At 43.8% G+C, this 22380-nt stretch overlaps 1 protein-coding gene across 1 annotated transcript in view; it reads right to left on the reverse strand.

Annotated features, from left to right (window-relative positions):
* The window catches only part of MCF2L2 (MCF.2 cell line derived transforming sequence-like 2), a 61251-nt gene that overhangs the window by 29356 nt on the left and 9515 nt on the right, over nt 1-22380 (reverse strand). The window contains exons 2-3 of the mRNA XM_009868391.1: nt 14211-14294; nt 3245-3359 (exon numbers count right to left, since the gene is read on the reverse strand). Of these exons, the coding sequence (XP_009866693.1) occupies nt 3245-3359; nt 14211-14294 (199 nt within the window). The remainder of the gene's footprint in view (nt 1-3244; nt 3360-14210; nt 14295-22380) is intronic.

The raw sequence follows: 22380 nt of genomic DNA on the forward strand, positions 1-22380 counted from the left end.
GCAAGTGATCCTGTTTCAGTCAGCATGTTGAAAGAAAAGGCCACGTCAAGGTCTGAATGTCATTTGGCACTGAGGGGTGCACGAAGGCAAACAGCTGTGGGAAGCAGCCCAGCCAAGGGGGCAGCATTAGCACACTTGGATGTACAGCTGAGAAATCTCCCTGCTGTGGATATCCAGAAAGAAGTTTGTTTAAAAGCAAACAAATGCACACACTCTGTCAATGTTTTCGCAGTGTCAGTACTGCAATATCTCTATCCTCATTACGGAAATTCATTGGGGTTCCTTCAGTTCTCTGAAAAGAGGAACTTGAAGACAATCCTGCACAGCAGATGAACATTAAGCTTACCTCCAAATTAAATTCTGGCACATTTGCCCAGATCTGGAGATGTCTGGCAGAGAGGTTCCACTTCCCTTAATGAGATGCGCACAGTCAGCAGAGCTGTTCCACCCTCAGCTCTGAATTCAGGTCAGCTCTTGAACACTGATTTGAGGAGGCCAGGAGTTGCTGAATTTCCTGACCTCTTTTGGAAGGAGAGAAGGGTGCCTGTTTATCAAAGCAGTCAATCCATGTCAACTAAAAGAGAAAGGAGTTCTGGCCATGGAACAAAGCAAGCATAAAAGAGCTTTCTGGAGCTCTCTGTTGTAAGTATGCATACACCATGTTACTCAATGTTTGTGGACATGTGTGTATGTGGACCCCTTTGGTGGAGCACTCTTATGAGCATGTATCGAACCAGAGGGAAAATTAATCAGATTACAAAGATGTCACTAGGCTGATCTTTCATCCTGGAGAAGAGTTAATGTTTTAAAGCCCAGAAGTTCAAGGTTTACTTACAGCCCACCCCAAAATACTGTGGTATGCCACAGCTGGTAAAAGAAAATTTGCTCAGCAACATCAAAGACAAGTGCATGCCTGTGCATCTGAATAACAACACCTGGTATCTATCTTTTCAATGTTTTGCTATATGAGATCAATCATTCCAGAGGGACTTAGAAAGTTACTGACTCACTGAATTATGTCATCTGCGATCACAGATCTTATTTCCACAACTAGCGTTAACCTTATTCTACAGGATAGTAGAAACAAGCACTCCAAAAGACAGATAATTCTCTCTATATTTGCTTGAAAAATTATGCTGGTTTCTGTAGTTCACTGAGCTATGAAGAAGGAAGTATTTTCTATGATAAAAAGGGTGAACTGCTTTTCAAACTATATTTCATCTTACTTGATTCATGCCCATACCCTTTGAAACTGCACAAGAGTTAGAGACTATTCTCTTCTCTAAGTCACTTTGAGACCTGCACATCTTCCTTGAGAATTAAAATAAAAGGTGAACTACCAGCAGTGAAACAACAGTACAGGAACAGTCATAACACACACACAGAAGTAACAAAGTACAAGGGTGGCAAGACTGGAAGAGACTGCCCAGAGAAGTTGTGGGGATGCCCTGTCCCTGGAGATGTTCAAGGCCAGGTTGGATGAGGCCTTGAGCAACCTGATCTAGTTGAGAGGCGTCCCTGCCCATGGCAGGGAGGTTGGGTTAGATGATCTCTAAGGTCCCTCCCAACCTATGGCATTCTATGAAATGCAGTCCCTTTACTGCTTGCTGAGATGTATGACAGAGACACACTCTGTGCCTGGACCAGCCAACTGCAGATTAAGGAGGCTCTGCTGCACCCAAACACATTAAGATTGTACTTCATAATTAAGTCATAAATTGCCCAGCCAAAGCTTGCTGCTCAGGTTCTACCTCTTCTAAATTAATACCTTTGTCTCCCATCATCTACATAAATGGTAGCAAGTTCCAAATAGTGACTCGAGAAATGTGGTCAATCCCTCTAAAAGCACAGCAATGAAGACTAGCAAGCTCCCTGAAAAACTCCCATCCCTACAGCACGATCTATGATTGAACCTAAGAGTCAAACCAATATGCTGGTATGGAGAAAATGTAGATTCAAATCCCAGCCTGTCACTGACCTTGAATAAGTCATATAAATCAAACTGAATAGTCACTTACTCAACACAAGTTTTGGTGAGCCTGCCTGTAGTATAAGACATTGCTTAAATATATTTCTTATGAAAAATGGACATATTGCAGCTCTCCTGACTTACAGATTTTTGAAATTCAATTCATCGTTCTTTGCACATTGCTTGGGGATTTGTCAGGGGAAGAGAAACCACAAAACTGATAAACTGAATCAAAGCAAAGGTCCATTTACCCAACCAATATCTTGTCTCCAGTGTTGGTGGGTGGTGGATACTGAGGCAAAAACAGAAGGAAAGTGAGAAAGACAATCTTTCTCTTGGTACATTCTCCCACGTCCCAGTGTTAAGGAATATAGGGATTTCTTCTGACAGAGTTTGCATCTGAGCCATTGTGTTCAGCTGCCACCAGTGGAGCTATCCTTCATGAACCTGGCTAATTTCTTCTGAACCCATCCATACTTCTGGCTTTCACAGAGGCTGAAGATGCATAAAGCATTTCTTTCTATGCTGTTGACAATGCAACATGTTAGTTCCCCAACATGGCAACATTACTAGGAATCAAACACAAAGAACTGGGAAACTAGTTCTGTGTTCTTCTCAGCTACTATTGCTGGGTTTTTTACCCTGAAGCTGGTCATCCTGCCAGTCCTGAAGCTAGTGAAGAAATATGTAAGGCAAGAGTTTCTCCTAGCAGAACAAAAGCCCTACAGTGCAGAGTGAAACAATGAAGCTGTTAAGTTCACAGTGTGTGGTTTCTCTCAGCTTGCTTTGGCAACCCAGTATGGGGAGTACATGTAGGTGGAGCTGGAAAACTTCTTGCTCAAACTTGAAGAAGGCACGTTTTCCTCTCATCATTCTCTAAGCACCTTTATACACAAGACCACCGGAAATAATAAATCCCTGCTGTGCTTTTAACCAGTACAAACAGCCACGGTCCAGAGACAGGATGGGGGGACTGAAAAAATATTAAGTTCTCTTTTTGGATAAACAAACAGTCATTCAGCTGCCATGCCTTAGCCCATTTCCTCAGAGCAGTGGAATTGAGTTTGTTTCACTATTCCTGCACAGCTGCAGGCAAACAGCAAGGCAAACATCCTAGCTGCGGAGCAATCTCCCAGTAAACGAAGCATCAGAAAGCACATGGTCCTTGCCAGAATCTCTCAAGAGGGCACCTAGCTTGCTTTTCAGGAAAGAGAAAGCTTGCAGAGAATGATACACTCTGAGAATAAGCAGCAATAAGATTTATGTAAGCCTCACCTGGGAATGCTGGTTAGATATGTGACCACATTCAGAAAATCTTCATCAGGTATGTCGCTGAATCCCGCAAATTCTGGAAAGGTTATAATCGGTGCCCCATCTTTCCCTCTTCCTCCTGCAAAAGAAAGGTTGTAAAGATCAGAGGGGGATTTTGTGCCTCTGGACAGACTGGCCAGTACTCAAACAGGGAACACTGGCACATCTCTCATTGAAAAGCACCCAGATCCAGTAAACATGTGCTCAGCTTCCTGTTTGATATCATAATTCACTGTAGTTTCATTACCTCAGTTTACTCCAGCTGAGATTCTAGCCTTTGTTGTTTATTCTCAGCTTTTTAATGAACTTTCTTTCATTCTTTGTTTCCTATTTCTTGTGGTAGTATTACAATATTTCCCTAAATATAGGTACAGCACTCTGATTCTGTCTAGACATGAAGTGAAATGAAGTAATAGAACATACAAGCTTTGAATACATGCTTACAACCCATGACACAGGCCTAGGAACAATCCAGACTTAGGTATTTTGTTTAAAAAAACCCAAACAATAAGCTGCTCAAAGTGCCTAGAGTATTTAATCAATGAGTTTTGCTCTCATCTTGTTTTTTGTTGGGTTTTTTTTGCATCAAACCTCCATTAAATAGGACAGGAAGATCATAAGCAGCAAGGTCAAGAAGAGTCTTTATCTGAGGCATTCCCTGGTTGAAACAGCAGTGTTCAAACTCTGGCAGAGCTAGGAAATGCTGTCATACACAGCACAAACCCTGTTTACCTGCAGGACCAACATTGACTCGGTTCTGCTAGTAAATCCAGGCATCGCTCAAACCACACAGAAGTTAGTGGGAGTTTTCTCACCAACTTGGACTCAGAGCCCTGAGAGCAGACTATTGAGGCAGTAACATATAAAGGAATACGATGAAACAAAGCTTTTGTTACAGTTACCTGATTGCTTAGTGCTGCTTAGACAAGGCATTAAGGACATATTTTTCCTTGAGTCTTTCTCTTTGCTATGCAATCTCTATGTAAGCCTATTTTTTCCACCAGGCTGAGAAATTCTCTACCAAGCCAATACTGAGCCTAGTCCTGCAGCACACACAGTGTTCCTAGTCATTTATCACCTGCAGACGATTCTTGTCTGATGAATAGCCATGCTCCGGATTTCCCCTTAGTGAAGGAGAAGCTGTGAGAGGGAGACAGAAAATAACCTTCCTCAAGGAAAATATCCAATAAATTATCCTATTAGGAGTATAAGAGGAAATAGAGAGTCAGGGAAAAAATATGAGTTCTCATTCCTCAAAAACACCCCCTAAATCCCCATAAATAAACCCTGCTTCCAGGCTGCTCTCATAGACCATTGCCTTTCCCTGCTGACAACCACTGCTGATGCCACAAACCAGTTACTCCTGCTCCTATTTTGGCAATGATTGCAGAGAGGTGCTCCAGTAATTCCCAACTACTTCTGCACAGAGTGGCCAGTCCCTTGCTAGCCCTAATCCTGCCTCCGTCCAACCCTCCCAGACTTAGTTGGATTATTTAAGGCCCCTTCTGTGCTGTCCAGCCATGGAGAGCTGGGATGCTGAGGAACACAACGTTTGCATAAAGTAAAAGACAGAGCCCTAGAAAACAGGAATTTTGAACAACCCCCCCCACGTTTTATTTCCCAACATCTGATGACATGGCAGCTCTGCCAGGCCACTGCCTTTACCTCCTGTTTTCCTTTCTGAAGGTTGATTATTGCTTTGATTACACCTGAAAATGACTCATTTCTGTTAGATCAGCCACTAAACTCACCCTGCCAGGGAGAAAAGAGGCCCAGAGAGATTCAAAAGCCTTTCAACCGAAATGCAGAGAAGGAACCCCGACATTCACTCCGCACCGAACTGGATTTCAAATACTGAGCAGAGCCACAGCCTCCCCACGGGCCTTTTGGCGATAAAGCCTAATGCTGCTGCGCGGCCGCTTAGTGCCAGGGCGCTCCAGCCGCTCGATGCGCAGTCAGCGGGGACGCGGGACCAGCTGCCCGCTGAGCCGGGCTCTGCCCGGCCTGTTTGCTGTGCCCGAGAGACCAGGAACTGCCAACCGGCACGTACCCACTCAGGGTGCTCTGTTACAGATTTTTAGTGACACCTTCTGGGCACAAACAGTAACGGCCAAGAGAACGAAATCTTAAAAGCTCGTCTGCGTCGTCTCTTCTTGCAGAGCTCAAGGCACGCCAAGGTGTTTCAGAGATGGTCTCCTGCACGGATTCACACGGTTCCTGGGCACCGCGCTTTCCCATTCACATATTTCAGGTATGTGAAGATACTCTAAATAGGAGAGATGTAGTAACCTGGAATATCTTTGTTTAAAGCAGCAATATTTGCTCCTGGAGGATGAGATTCCCTCTCCTTCAATATCTGCAGTTATACTCAAGATTTGTTTAAACTACAAGTTTCAGGTGGCATTTCTAATGCTCCTGCTGACCAAGAATCATTTTATTTTCGCTTTCTCTTGCATCCACATTCATACACGTGTTCTTCTTTCTCTGGCCTGTTTTCCTAGAGCTAGATGAGGCAGGCTGATGACACACTCAGCAGTATGTACGCGGGTGGGTATTTTTGTCACAGGATGTCACAAAGCCATCCAAGGAATGAACGTAAGCAGCCTGAACACTGACTTCTTCCCTTCACCGCCTGGAACAAATCTAGAAGGACACTTAAGAGCAGTCTCAGACTGAGCATTCAACTAAGAGCCAGGAGCTCCTTGCCTCTGACTGGGTCGTGCATCTCTAACAGCTCTCGGATTCCATCTTGTTCTCCACGGTGAATGTAGCATCTCCTGCTGCAACCAAAACAGAACATTCGGAAGGTTCTTGAATATAGCTATATTTCAGAAGGGAAATACCATGTAATTGGGGTAAAGTTTGAGGGAGTTTTGTGATCAGAAATTAAGTACTACAACAAGGAGAGAGCAGGAACGTCTGAAGTGTTGGATGACAAGTAATAACAGAAATATGTTAGGAATAGGCTGTTCCTGCCTGTATCTGAACCTTGAGCTCTAGATGACTGTCCTGTTTCAGCTGGGATAGAACTCATTTTCTTCCTAGTAGCTGGTAGAGTGCTGTGTTTTGGATTTAGTGTGAGAATAATGTTGATGACACACTGATGTTTCAGTTGTTCCTAAGCAGTGCTTATCCTAAGTCAAGGACTTTTCAGTTTCCCAGGCTTTACCAGCAAGCAGGAGTACAAGAAGCAGGGAGGGAACAAGGCCACGACAGCTGACCCAAGGTAGCCAAAGGGATGTTCCATACCCCAGGACATCATGCCCAGTATAGAAACTGGGGTGAGTTGGCAGGGGAGGGTGGATCACTGCTCAGGCGTTGGTCAGCAGGTGGTGAGCAATTGCATCGTGCATCCCTTGTCTTTTCTTGGGATTTATTTCTCTCCCTTTTTCATTACAATTATTATTATTGCTGTAATTATAATAACATTTTATTTTAATTATTAAACTGTTCTTATCTCAACCCAAGTTTTAATTTTTTTCTCCCCATTTCCCCATCCTATCCCACTGTGGCAGGGGGCAGGAGTAAGTGTGTGGCTGTGTGGTGCTTAGCTGCCAGCTGGGGTTAAACCATGACAATGAGTTAAAAGGCAAAATTATCCGTATCCATTTATCCATATATCTAGCAAGGCAACAACAGCGCATGTTAAGGGATATAAGGGAAGGTCCTTATGTGCCAAGGCTGTCCAGAAAACTGTCTTCTCTGGATGAGATAGCAGTTCCATATATCTACATGTTAATACCATCTTCTTTCCTGACATCAAACCAAGGTTTGCTGCCATATGCAAATTTCTGCAGAATGTGAATTGACAAGCTGCAGCCCTTTTTTATCCTGAGCCATCAACCTTGCTTTCTAGGGAGTTGCCACTAGATTTCTTCCAGTCCTTGAAGTACTTTAACGGGCTACTGAATGTTTCGGAAGGGCAGAAAGCACAAACTAACACCCAACAGGGACAGCCTTCAGACAGTTCCACAGCCATAAGGACTAAGCGCATGGAATCTGGCCCCAAGGACTCCCTGCACATGATCGTCACACTTGCTGGGATTGTGCCCAACCCCTGTGCTCCTGGGCATCACCCGTGAAAGAGTCTAAGATTGTACAATCCATCATAAGTAAGGCAGGCAGGGACAGAACAAGCTCGAGCAGCTCCACAGAAAGCCAAAAGGAAAAAAAAAAGTCCTCAGTAAAACCCCCCATAATTAAAAATCAAAACCAAAACAAAACAAAAATCAGAAAAGAAGCGCTGAACAGAGTGAGCCACACGAACATAGCACAAAGCTGAGGGTTAATGTTAGGGCTCCCTGTCTGCTCCATCAGCGGTGCCTGTGCAGTGAGCCAGGGGGGCCGAGGACGGCCAGGGGTGACGGAGGTTGCCAAAAAGCCAGAGCAACATGAGGCACGAGCCGAGCTAAAGAGCCCCATGGGAGCAACAAGTCGAGTGTAGTGCAGTCCGAAGGAGAAACAAAAATGCACTGAAGAACAGGCATCAGGAGCCCAGCCGTGCCCGGGAGCCGCCTGTCTGCACGCAGCCCCCAGGTGTGTCTCCCTGGCTGGCAGCTCCTCCAGGCACAGTGAGATGCCGCCCTGAGAGCTCTGACTGCAACCAGCCTCGTCCGACACCCGCAGTACCCAAGGCTGGTGCCAGGCCACGGCCAGGGCAGCTGGTGGCAGTGGCCCTCGCAAGCAGCAGCCACAAGAATTAGAGGTAGGAAAGGAGGTTCAGGGCTGCCCTCTGGCTGAACTAACATGAGGCTCAGTCCTGACCGTGCCTTAGGGGCCATCCCACTGGCCGTCTCCTGTGGGTCAGTGCTCCTCAGACAGACCCAGGCCTGCTCTGTCACAGCTGGCGCCAGAGCTTTGTCTGCAGAGGAAACTCAACTACATTTTGTCTGGCACCTACTGATGCAGATCTGAGCTCCTCTCCCAGAGAGGGCCCACAAACACAGCCCGTACTGCCTGCCACTCTCTGATTCAGCTCCAACCTTTCTGTTCTCTGCCTCTGCGGACGGCAACCTGCCTTGCCTCCAACCCCAGCCAATTGTGTCAAAGGTACAGACCCACGGCTGCCTGGGGAAAGGCATTCTGATTAAAGATCTCGATGCATGATCCGAGGTAAATTATCAGCAAGCAGTTAAATAATTTGTATTCAGGGTCACATGGAGGTGCATCCAACTCAACAACTTGGGAGCACAAGCGAGGCAGATGGCATCAGGAGAGAAGCAGAAGGCTGGACTGCCTGGAAAAAGGCAAAACTTAGGAGGAAAAGATTACAGTCAGCTTGGCCTGCTGCCTGGTTTGCCACTCAGAATGACAGTATCCCTTTCCTCCTCTTCCTGGGCACGTTCCTTATTTTCCACCCTAGCTTCTTGCTCAGCTTTTCCTCTTCTCTGGTGGCACAAGGGCAAAGGGACAGGAAGAACCTGGGTGAGAGGACAGAAGCACAGAGTGAATGTGGAAGGGAAAGAAAAGCAGGAGAGATGGCACACAAGCTGCATTGGGGTAGCACAAGGCATGGGAATAGACCACTACTCACTCTTAGACATGCCAGTTCCCCAAGCCCTAGCACACAAAGCAGCATTCATAGTTGCTCCTATTAGACTTTCCAGCTGCCAATGCCACCTGCCAGCTGTTGCAGTGAAGATGGGGCTAGAATTCAGCTACGGAAACAAAACAGCCATATTTGGGGGAGGAGTATACATGGAGGAAAAGGGGATATGGCAGCAAAGAAAATTTAATTTTGCTTTGCAGTGTGAAGGGTGTGACTGACAAATGAGGTGTGAGTGCTGACAACTCTCACAGCTGAAGTTGCATGTTGGTATGACTGATGTAAGAGCAGCCAGCATCACAAGCGCAGGAGTTCTTGGACAGGATGGGGATCCTGGGAAATCTCCCTTTCCCCAGTTCTAGCCCACCTATGCCTCCTGTCCAGGGTCCAAAATTAGCCAGGATTTAGACGATCGGGGGCTACACTGAAGTCCTATTCCATAGCCATGGGCAGGAGAAGTTCCAAAACTTAGTCTTCCAAGTTTACAGTGTGCACCTCCTCAGCCTACCACAGACACCACCTCACCAGTCAGTACTGGAAAGTCTTCTTTCAAATTTTGCTGACACGCGCAGGCTAACTGCTTGGGGCTGCCCACATGCAGAGAGCTCCCTCGGTCATAGCAGATCTGAGTACAGCTCATCTCCTGGCTCAGACAGCTGAAGCGGCCACTGGTATCTTGGCTGAAGTTTCACTGCCTTGGTCAGGTTTTGCTTTTTCCATGCTCTGTCAGTTTGGTTTTCCCTGTTCATTAAGGGTTGTGAATGCTCAACTTCTCACTAAAGTTAAATCATGCTTCCTGGGTGTAGATTTTTTATACAAGTTCCAAACTGTCCTTTTGGCAAGGTCAGGCCAGGTTTTCCAAAAGGCTCAGTTGAAACAGGAAGCAGATGGCCAAATAGCCTCCAGGCTTTGGAAATTAAATAAACTGGTTCCAGAGTCAGTTACCATTTTCAGATATAGTCTCCACTGAAGTTCACTGACTTAACAGGAGCAGAGCACACAAAAAGAATGAATCTCTGCTAATATACTTCATGACAGTTTGTCTAATAAATTTGTGATTTACTAACAGGATCCATTATTGCTGCAAATGGCAGATTGGGCTCTTTGACAGAGTAATTACAGATAAGAACAGGTTGTGAAGCTGCAGATAAAAAGGGAGGGGGTAGTAGTAGTTCCAAGAGCAGATTGGTGCAGCTGATTATTGGTCTGTCAGCAGGACAGGAACAGTATTTTACCAGTGGTTCTCCATTTTTCAGGAAAAATTGGTGTGTGTTAGAGAAGCCAGGTTTTCGGTAATACCCAACATTGTGATCTAGTTCCCTTAATAGCTCCAAGAAACACACAGAGCTGTGCACTCCTGTGTTGTCACAGCTGTAGTCCTGTAATTGGGAGTTCAGTTTTCATGGAAAGGAAAGAGGCAATAGTGGTTTCAAAACTAGAATTTAACCACAAGAACCAGTACTCTCACCAGATCTCACAAGCTAAGCAGGGCCAGATCAGCACATGGGAAAAGAGATGACCAAGGTAGAACTACATGATTAAGGATATTGTCACATTATACCACAGCCTTTTCCATGACCTCAGCAGACCATAGAATGTTTTGGCAGAGTTTCCCTGCTCTTGGCATGGACAGTAGAGGTTTGGTTAGTCTGATAGCTAGAGGGCCAGGACAAATAGGAGGCTATTAGTGTCCGATACATTCATAGACCCTGACACAATCAAACACCAAACTCATTAGGCTTGTTACATAACTCCTACCATCTGCTCAGAGACTGCAAGACAGTCAGATCCGCTTCTTAGAAGTTTGTACACAGCAATAGCAAAGTGTTTCTAACGCATCAGCTCCACAGAAGACAAAGAGCCTTTGACAAAGAGACTTTGATTTTCTTCTCTGCTTTACTGCAAGTGGATATTATGGTTTCACTACATCTGTCCCAGCTGCCAACTGTTAATAAAAAGCTGATATTGACCAAATAAATATTCATTTATTATAAATTCTGCAGCAGTCAAGCAGTTATCTTCTTTGGAGTCCACAGGGCTGAACAGGAGAACTCGACAAAGTTAGAGGCTGGAGTAGCACAAACCAGACTCACATCCCTTGAGCACTGCATGTGCATGTGTGTGTGCAAGAGGTGGCTCCCTGCCCTCTGGAGGCTGCAGCCTGCAGAATGAAATAACCCCAGCTACTGTAAATCAGCATATACCATTTTTATGAAGTTCTTCAGAAAAACATACTATATGCCCAAAATACTCTACAAGTTGGGAGTGTCTTTTAGTGCCCATGGTGACAGACCAAATAGCAGAGAGGGTTTTTTCCAGACAGTGGCTACTGAGCTGAAACATACCAGCCTGGAAAAACCAGGAAATAAGTAAAGTATCAGCACATTTTCAGTCTCCATGTAGGCAAGCACTGAAGCACCCAAACATTTGTGGTTGCTTGTGCCTAATGAAAAGCAGCATGCTTTAAGGAAAAGCTGCAGAGCTGCCTGGGGAAAAAAAAAATAATCAAAACCAAGTGAGGTCATTTATGTGTAAATTACTTTAATAAGTGAAATGAGGCAGAAGAGTGCCCAGATCAGCTTTCCTTGTATAGAAAAAACCAATCTTTTGCTAGAGAAAAAAGAAAGTTATATTATTTAGAGTAATGCATTTTTTAAAAGTATAGTTGTATCTGGCTTGTACTGGAACCTCAGTTTGCAGGAGGCAATAAAGAGACAGTAAGGAAGATTTCTATTGTTGTATTTTACCTATGACCCACCAGTGTTCATCAACAGAATAAGCTAAAGGGACCTCTGAGTAGAAGATTTTATGTTCACGATCTTCACTGGCTGCCTTGGGGATTTTAGAATGGAGGCACAAAGGTTTCCAAATTTAGCTGTAAACTTCAGACAGAAATCGACTTAGAAACTATGAACCTTACTGCCCTGTTTCTTATGAGACTATTATTTCTGGACTGCACCAAGGAGATTTTAGATAAGCCTGAAGATTCTTCAAATGTGATTCGTTATTTATGTAGATGGGAGCATGAAAGACACCTTTGCACTCACTTGAGTGTGTGTTATCAGTACTTGTATGCTGATGGAAACAGTTATTTGCTGACCCCAAACAATCAAGCCCCTCAATTCTTCATAAAAGGCAGTGCGATTTCCAAAGTCTTCAAGCACCTTATGTTTAAATAACATCTTAAACATCTTTCTTATTGCTTCCAAGAATAAAAAAACTAGGTCAAATGTGAAGAGTTGATTTTGCTAAAGTAGCAGGTGAGAATACGGGCACTGCTGAAATGAGGAGTCCATAAAGAAATATGGAAGCGCCTTTTCCTAGTTAGCCTTGACATTTCTCTGCCATGTTTAACTTTCTAGCTGGAACCGGAAATGAGCTTTCTTCCTTGTAAGGAAACCACTTTCCACAAGTTGCTCCTTACATGCCAGATATAGCTTTTATTAATGGTCTCAAATGTTACAAAGTAACGGGGTTTAAGAAAAGCAGCCCTCCACATTTTACCAGATTGGCATTGAACATGAAACATTGAATGCTCAACATGCATTACGTTCTTCACACCAATACAAGTGTTTTCAGGCATTCACGTATCGGTTAAGTCAAAAGCCTTGAAAACAATATTGGTTTCAGCAGCTCTGCATGCCTGGTGAGCAGAAAAAGCAGGCAGGGCATTCTAGAGAGACCAGCTGATAAGTGTTTTCTTGCCTGCAAAGAGCAGGCAAGCATCCTAGTTGTCATCTGACTGAAGTTAACATCAAGACCCAAAAGGAGTTGAACAGCAATTAGATTTCTTGTTCCCTTCTTTGTATTTAGAATATTTTAAAGTCCATTTAGCACTAATAAAAAGGATCTGAGTAGCATTCCTGAAGCAGTTATTTAAGTGAAGACTGATTTCAAACTGGACAACAGCCCCCAGATTAAAAGACTGTCAACGCCCACCCATCAGCCATTATATTTTCCATTAAGCAGGAAGAACCCGAGACCTTGTTGTAGCACCTGCAGATTGAAATCTCCATCAGTCTGGTGCAGAACACTTAACAGTACTACCAAGTTACTCACTGTCCTCTCCAGTTTGGTGTGGCAGAGCTGTAGTAAGCACACAGTATGGAGGTGAATGCCTGGACAGCCAAAGGAGAAAACTGCAACATTACCCCACAAAAAGTGTCTTAGGATAGATGCCACACTAGCATTTCCTAGTTACCATGCGCTGAGCTCAACAGCAGGATGCAAAAGGTTTGAGCAATTTTACACAGTTGCTGACACTGTTCTGCATGAAAGTTTGTGGTTATGAGGGATTCTGGGAAGATGTGACCACGAGATGCAGCTGGTTCTCTGCTCAGTCAACACCCTCTGCCAAACGCAAACCACTCAGCTGTTGAGCTTATAAAACTGCCACAAGATGCTACCTAGAAACCTCCAAAATCAAGTTTTAATACTCAGAGCCCCATGAGGAATTCTGAGTAACTTAAGATTTGGATTTCATTTGGCAGCTTGGAGTGTACTTAAAAATGCAAAGATGCTGCAAGGATTGGGCCTGCTGAGTTGATCGTTTGCCGAGCTGGGTCTGTGTACCCTGCACTGGGTACCCACCGTTCCTCGCCGCAGAGAGGGGTGGGCTGACCAGGAGTGTCATATTATGACCATCGCACCAGTTTGTGCAAATCCATGATGCTTCACTGTGTGTCTATGGGGCAGAAGGAAAGCAAATTCTTAACCTGCTTATTTGCGGAACAGGCAGAAACGGAGACAAAAGGAGTTGCCAGAGGCCATACAGTCAGCAGCAGAGGCCATTTTTGGACTCAGATAAGGATCTCTCTTCTACAGTATCTGAGGTTTGTTAAATAATTTGGCAAATATTTCAGTATCAGCTATTTATTCGAGGCAGGAACTGCGTCACTTTGTGTGATTGCAAACTTCAGGGAAACAAAAGAATGTGCCATGATCAAATCTTTAGAAGATTAGAACCTTACAGTTTAGAAATTAATCATTCCTAAAACAAAGGCAAATGAGGAAGAGGAGGAAGGTCATGAATAGCTCCCTGATAAACCAAAATCTTTTCCCACAAACAAGATGCTTGGACATTGTGCAAAGATATCTACAGAAAAAAAATGTTTAATTTCTTACCCTGTAACTCTGTTCCCCCCTACCCCCTACCCCATTGTGGAGAGCATGGAAAATTAACTTGCCTTAAGAAAAACAAGCCCAGCAAATTGGCACAGATCAGCTCCATGCACTGCGAATGTCTGACTGTAATAGCACTTTTCATTAGCAACAAAAAAATACTACTGCAACTCCTGTACAGAGCTGAAGTGTGACAGTCAGCATGACAGATTCCAATCTATTTCCAAGAAAACCCTGGAGTGTGATTACCCAGCAACTTCTTACCTGACAAGATAGCAAATTGCCTGTGGAGCTGCTCTATTATATCCACTGCAACCAGCGGCCGTATCTCCTGCTGCATGATTTCATCTGTGCAAGTGAAAACAGAAATTCTCAATGAGTTAATAAAACCTTAATGGCAATTTTTCCATCCTTTAAGAACCCATCAAAACAAAGATGACACTCAAGGGAAAGGAGCCAGGCTTGACTATTGGTTCAGATGTTATATGACTATCACAGAGAAGTTTGATACTTACAGTCTTTTCTTAATCTCTTGCCTTGAGATTTCAGAGACACCTTTTCATAAACCAGATCCATTAGATTTGCCAGAGCTTGTCACAGGTTTGCTCAAGCTGCCAGCCTGCTCCTTACTACGTTTTGCCACCCACATAAAACCGCTTTCCAGTCTTTGAAACAGTGAAGTCTATCTCATACAGTGCCATGTTCCACCCTGAACTCCCTGGTCTCTGCTTAAGGACTTTGTGTAACCAACCAATCCAGAACAGTTTCCTTTGCTGATGCTTTTTCCGCTACACGCAAGTACATAGTAAAAGGAGGAAATAAGGGGCTGTGAGGCTTTCTTCTCATGCAAACAAAGCCTGCTCTTTTGAAGTAAACATTGAATAGTTAAAAAATAACTTGGCAAGCGGCTGGGGAAAAAAAATCACCACAGTTTTAGGGTGTGATCTATTCCGCAACCAGCAACTATAATCTCACATTGAGCTAATTCGATCTCTTTCTGTAACAGGTGCACCCAATTCTTCTCCCCACTCTTCACCCCAGCCTAGACCAGCAACATTTACTGGGGAATATCTGCCTGCTCAACTGACAGGATCAAGGTTTATGTTACAACAGCACCTACTGTCATTAGGCCTTTAGCCACTGTACAGCTACAGAGCAACTCGCTTCTAACTGCCCAGACAACGAGTGGAAGGAAGGAAGCTGGTCCAGATAGACCTCAGATCAGAGTAAAGGCAGGTAGTTGCCCTATTTTAGCATCCAGATCTTCACTGATGTCAGTACAACACCAGCACTGAAATACTTTGTGCACCTGCTTTTAAACGAATTGTCCAGAAATAGAGGGGTCACATAGGTTAGAAATTAGCTTCTTTCTCCTGGCATCCTACGCTGCCACACAAAATGCCATCTCCGTCTTTCTTTCAGATATCCACTCTGATCCTTTCCAGAATGAGGGATTCTAGGCTTTAAATGACACAATACCACTTGGAAACTTTTCTGTTCAATTTCAAACAATTCATTATGCCTCAAGACAAAATAACTGAAGAGCTTGTGTCATTGCCCTCTCCTAGACAGACAGGGACACACAATATGGAAAGAAGCTTCATAGATTTTGGCTGATACACAAAACAAGGCAGTAATTCCAAGCAATTGAAAAAAATATATATCTCGAGGGGGTTGATTCTGCAAATCCTTCCTTTGAACTAGAAAGGGGAAAAGTCAAACTAGAATGAGGGATGTTTATAATGTGGGACTTTCCACCCTGTCTCTGCAGCTTGCTATCAGCTTCTCTGATTCTTGACATTGCAGGTGGCCAAGAGCAACTGGAAGAGCAGATTAATGAATCAGAGGTAAGGAGCTTGGTTTCAGTGACGTTCATAGAACTTACTGCAGTTTCAATCTACTGCCATGGTCATGTATTTACATCATTGCACAAAGTTAGCAGAGCTAAGGCTTAACTTTGGACACAGATTAGTTAATGTTCACAGATACACTCTCCAGGTAAGCAAGCTGGGTGTTTGCAGAGCACTGAGCTATGCAGTTACAGCCTAGATCCCTGCATGTCAGTGTGTGAGCTGTGCTCACTAATTTGAGCATGTAATTGCTAGTCACAAAATGTTTTATACTACTTTTCTCATCATCTGATTGGAGCCCAAGACTTGTCCAAGACGTGAGAGTCTGTGTCAGGTATAGCATATGTAAGAGACCACCAGTGAGTCTCAGCATCTCCTGAACTAGTGGGGACTGCAGGTAGGGAAGAGAATAATTTGTTTCAAAAAGCACAGCGAGACAACTTAGATTTTTGGCTTATTCTCTCAGTCAAAATCCGAATATGCAGTAGAGAACACAACACATCAGAAGGTGGATATAGCCTTTGTAGGAAAATCACCGTATCTTCTCCCCACCATGAGACAACAGAACTGTAACAACAAAAACTACAACCCAACACAGTTTTTGCCAGAGCATCTTACACACAGACTTGTGACGTAACCTCCAGAGATGACCCTGCCAAAATCAAGAGTTTGGCCTTGCTTGGGATGGCCAGAAACCTTACAAAGTCCTGTTGCTCTTGGCTGACTGACATAGCTTGTAAGGTAAGGGATCCTGGTCATTCTGTCAGGTATAAATACATTCTGATGCCAGCTCAGGGTTTGCTTTTCTGTCCAGACTTCACAGAGCAGGAATCAAGAGTTGGATCTGCCTCGTCTCTGCCTTGACACCAGCGCAACTTAACCTCGTGCTCTGATACATCACACCACTCCTCAGCAGCCCCAGGGCAGTGGTTCTCTGGACCACCCTGTCACACCCTCTTTCCTCCAGCCTTGGTGGCTACAACAGAACTGCTAAAAGCAATAGAGGTTTGTCTTGTGCTACACAGGGTGCCGCTGGTGGATGATCTTCCAGCGTATCGCTGACATCCTTCTGAAATCTACTTGGAGAAAACAGACTCAGGTCCCTTCTCTCAACATGACCCTCATAACTATATTTCACAAGACTTCTATAACAAACAGGCTAAAGGGACTAAAGAGTGCATAAGGCCAGAACAGGGGTGATGTCTTCTACTGAAGAAGCATATGCTCTTCTCTGTGCTACATTTGTGCCAAGAGTCATTCTGCAGGACTGGAGGAGCCATCAGGACCTCACTTGCAGTTAAAGCAGGACAAATACCTGCACATTTATAGACTAAGCAACAGAAAAGCTAAAAGCGTGAAATTGTTCTGAATCTGCCTATAGACACCCTACACCTGAAATAACTCAGCATTGTGGTCTATAGGAATCCACTGAAATGGACATTAAGGCTAAACTCAGTACGTCATATTCAGCAACTTGTGTTCAGTGCCTCAACAGAAAGCCCTCTGGACAGGTAGGGACAGATAAATTATTTCCATTTTATGCCCTTACAAATATAACGAGCAATCCTATGTGCTGGGCTTTTCTTTTGATGCAGCACATGGTCACCTAGAGACTGAAGGACTGAACAGCTTCCCGATCTTCCCACAGGTACCCTACTGACCTCAGATGACATTATTCGAGGCAGCTAATACCAAGCTGCAGCAGTAATCTCACCCCTCCTCCCACAGCTTTTTCTTGTCTTTATATCAAACATTCATAAATTCTTAATCCTTAGATGTCAGGATTTCCAGAGTCTGCTTTATCCCTTTCTGACAATATTTTTGTGCATGGGAAGGACGTGTGAACTGGCACAGCATCACCTGCTTTGCGCACCTGTCACAGGCAAAGCAGGGAAGTCAGAGGACCAGCAAAAGTAGTTTATGGCCTGCCACCCTGAGTTGCTGTGCTCACCTCTTCCCTCAGACCATCTAAAGTGAATTTTATGCCAATTCATTATCCATATAGTGGCAGCAGAAAGATTCCACCCAATAGCGACATGGTACTCCAGGTTTTGAAAAAACTGAAAGAGGCAGGTCTATACTCCCAGAGCAAACAAAATAATAAGAATACATTTTTTCCTTTTATACTCTTCAGTTTTCCCCACGCATGCCCAGAAGTAGGAAAAGAAAAACAACCCGAGTTAATTAATAATGAATGTAAACAAATAAAAAGAATAGAGCTTGGACTCTTAGAACCAAGAAACCTTAGAACATCCACTGAAGAAAATACTGTTGATTTCAGCACCCAGAAGACACAAAGATATTGTGACAGCTGTGCAGTCCCACAGGTAGACACGTGCACTCAGGTTTGGATGACTGGGAGTGAGTTTATGCCAAATGGTTGCAAAAATGGAGCAAAGGTTTCTACTACAGATGAGATAATCACAAGGAGGCTTGACAGAAACAGAAAATGAACTAGAAAATGTTCCACCATCTCAAGCCTCTCAGAGGCTTGTTCATCTCCAGAATAACAAACCTGCAAATACAACAGTTAGATTTTGACGTTTGCCAATATAAAGGCATCATTAATATCAACCAGTCTTGAGCAAAGCAGAAATCTCCTCCTGTCACTTCATACAGCTGCTTTATTATCTTGCTCTAAAAATAGGTTGGTTTGTGGTTTCCAAATATCCTTTTTCTACCAGAACAATTTTGTGGTGTAAGGATAAGATGAAGTAATAGAAATAAGAACTGCAGGGTTATCAAATCCCCTGCCTGGGCAAGAGAAGCCACATGGGATTTGTTGTAAACCCCACACTCAGCAGGAGACATTCCAACGATGAGAAAGGTGGTATAAAATACATTTGGTGACTAGGAATCACGCAGGCCTTGCGAACTCAAACGGCCAATGAGACCACATGGCTACGAAACACCAGCAGCTGTAGCCAACAGCACACTAGGTCACATTTGCCCTCCTGCAGCTTCCTCTAAGGACAGTGCTTAAAGAGCTACTCTGCAATACTGATGAATTTGTAACACCATCACGGCACAGAGCTTGCAATAGCTGTCCCAGTCCTCGGAAACGTGATTACCGAAGGCTACTCAAGGAATTTTTTAACATTGACTGAAAGAAAAGCTCGAAAAAATTCTTAAAGAGTAAACCAAAAGACACAGGTCTTGGTTTGTTTTAAAGCCATGATATTTTGCCTAGCATTAGTGAGCGTTAATCTGCTCATGTCTTTCACTACCTTTATGCCAGGAGGCTCTGTAATTTTCCTGGTCTGTGTGCTGCAAGCCACAAGCCTGCAGGAAGAGGTGTTCAGCTTCTTGGGCAGAAGGAACCTCCCTGTGGGTCAGATCCCACAGCTAGGAAAACCCTGCGTTAGGCTGAGCTTATACTGAGCTAACAGCTGCAGGTTCACTGACTTTTTTGGTTTATTGATGACAGGCATGTTTTAACTCACACTACACAGGGACCCAAAAGTCAACGGAAAGGTTTTAGAAAGCTGACAAGCTGCAGGAGTTTGGCAACAACTGTCTGGCTTTGCTGCACCTTGCAAATATCTGCAGAGGAGATTGGACAAGCCCTCATCACATCAGAGCAGTCCTGTTCTCTGACACAAAGCCTGTAGAGCCGTGCCACTAAAGATCCTATCAAAGCATACACCAGTCAAGTGGCTGGAACATGGTTAGCCTGGCAATCTTGACTCATGCATTTCCTAGCTTCTGTGTGATTATTCTTGTGGTCTTAACTTTTTTCTTTATTTGAAAAGGCAGTTACACATAGCTTCTCAAATTTAAAAAAGCAAAAAGCTTAATTGATCAAACAGTATTACGTGAAACAATGCAAATCCCCTACACAGGTCATCAGAGTTGAATCTTTATATATTCCATGTAATTCTTCATTACTTGAGCTAATTGAACTTGCCAAGACAATTAAAATCTGAATAAGGATGTGATACTAGAGGAAAAAGAAATGAAACAAGTCAGTTCATCTACTCTTGGTTATCCTCTCGGACTGCTATAAATTCACTTCTTAGCAGAGACCAGTTTTATTGCAGAAGAATCAGGCCTTACAGTTTTGCTTCCCAAGGTTTTCTACCAAGGCATAGAAAAAGAAAAGCAATTACTGTAGCCATCTGTCTGACACAGCTTCTCCTCCCTCCCAGATCTCTAGGGAGGCTAGCTGCAACTGTGCTACCTAGTCTTTAAGGGGGAAGCCATTCAGTTATGCTTCGTAATTCCTCCCTCAAAAAGTAAACATGCTCGGGCTTCCCCCTACCCCCCCTACCCACACGCTCTTGCCTATTTTATTTCTCACTCCAGCCGTACGTATTCCCACAGCAGGTCTGGAGCACAGCCCACAGGCTGCCGCCTTCAGAGCCACCCACCAGCAGCTGATTAAATGCCACGATGAATATAATCTTGTTTCTTCCTCTCTTCTCTGAGCAGAGAGAAACTAAGGCAACTAAGGGTTTCCAACAGCATTGGAAAGATGACCTGCTGGAAGGAGGGATCGGGATGCGTGAAGCAGGTTGCCACAGCAGTGTCTGTTGCTCCATGAAAGAAAACCGAAGGCAACGGGCCATAACAGGATACTGGGGTTTCTTTGGTTTTTAGAGCAAATGCTACAACTGCCTGGCCTTCTGGTGATGAGGAGAGGGGTCACATTGATCCTCCGTGCGAAGTCATTAATTTTGGAATAACACAGTACAGATTTCTAGAGCAAAGTTCATCTCCTCTTAATGACAGACCAATATATTACTCACCAGCAAGGAAGACAGCTGGGAAATAAAATTGTTACTAAAATCATAGAGTATTTCGGCCTACTTTGTGCAAGCTCAGTCAAAAATATCCCTCACAGCATTCAAATCAAAATTATGGATTTGGGGAAAAACTGGTTTGCCGATGTGATGGAAAAGAGTCAGAAAGGGTCGAGCATTCAAAAAGAAATCTCTGGCCTTGAGTATGAAAGGACACTTAATGTTACGGTATTCTTATTCTTCTTTAAAAGTACCAAAAGGCAACACACAAATCCAGAGTTTGAAAGTTGCAAAGTATCTACAGATCAAGTGTTCTCCCAAGTCCTGTATCGGCTTGCCATGACAAAACAAGTTAACTGAGAGTCTAGCAGAGCTGTTTGTTTAGTTCTTGAAATTTAAGATGATAACAAATGTGCATGTCTTCACTGATAAGGTTTAAACAGGCTAAAGAACTTGAAAATACTCTGTTCCATCAGAATTCCCAAATCCCTTAAGTAAAACCTTTAAGCAACAAATTTTCCTTCCTGAAGGCCAAAGAACTTCAAAGTTACTACGACAGAGAAAGAAGCTATTGGCTTGGGTTTCTTTTTTTAAATTCTATTTATTTCCTCTTTCTCACCATTTGTGCTTTTTGTTTACTTTTTGAAAAGGTTTGTTTATTCTTTCAGCTCAGATAAAGAAACAGCAAGAGCAGTCACTGATACAAGCTACACATTGTTTGTTTTAAAGAGGAACTAAAACTCCAGCTATAAACAGAAAGGAAACCTCTTCCTTTCTCTTATTCTTCCCACTGCCTCTTTTTTTGCTAACCCATGTTGAGTCAACTGAAAACTAAGCCAGGAAGAAGTATTGTAAATAAAATGAAGCAATCATTGACTAAATTTGATGTTCACTACTAACATAAAATTACAGAAGTAGAGAGGTCACAGACAGAAAAGACCTGTTTAGTGTTTTCCCACGCGGCAGGAGTGGTTACAGACTTCATTAAACAATTTGTTTTTACAGGTAGGCATAGGACACTTTAGGAGTCTATTGTGGCTTACTTGGAAGGGGGTAAAAGCAGAACTGTTGATATCAAAGAACTGAAATCATGTTCTCCCAACTTGAAATCCCCTCCCTTTCAGTTTCTTGAGGAGGTACGTCAGGCCGCTGGGGTAACTGGAAAATCCTGCCACCCTAAAGTCACAAACCCATTAACATATACGTGTGCTTGAACTTTACTGAACGCAACGCTCAAGAGAGGCTCGCAGCAGTCATCGGCGGCAATCTCAGAAGGAGACATTTGAATGCTGTCCAGGCAAGGAGGTGAGGACTACAGACAGGCAGGCATCAAGGCAGCAGGGACACTGGGGACAACTGTAATGTCCAGCTACTTGCAGGTCAGCATTGCCACTACCTAAAAGGGAAAATTCTAGCTTGCCCTCAAGATCAGACCAATCATTAGCAAACTGCAAGGACTTTTCAAGGCTTGCTTGCAGTGATTTTCAAGTCACAAAGAGTGCTGCACGCTCCTTCTTTACATGAAATGCAAGTGAACCACAGTTTGGATCCAAACCTGAACTTCCCCCCCAGGCTTTAGGTCCAGGCTTTCAGGTGGTTCCTAATTCATCAGACCCCTCAGGGGTGTGCAGAAGGCAGAGTTCAGTCCATGTGCAGCTGCACTGAAACCAGAAGAAATGTATGTAAACTTGGAGTTCTGTTTTGTTAAACATTTAAATATGTATTAATCTAAAATGATAGTGGATAGCCAGAAAGTTCAGATACAGAATTAACATTTAAGCCTGGGGAACCCCAAGACTCGGAAGTAGTGAAGTTGACATTTTCATTCAGGCAAATCTATAG

Source organism: Apaloderma vittatum, unplaced genomic scaffold (assembly GCF_000703405.1).
Source record: "Apaloderma vittatum isolate BGI_N311 unplaced genomic scaffold, ASM70340v1 scaffold17434, whole genome shotgun sequence".
NCBI classification, from domain to species: domain Eukaryota; kingdom Metazoa; phylum Chordata; class Aves; order Trogoniformes; family Trogonidae; genus Apaloderma; species Apaloderma vittatum.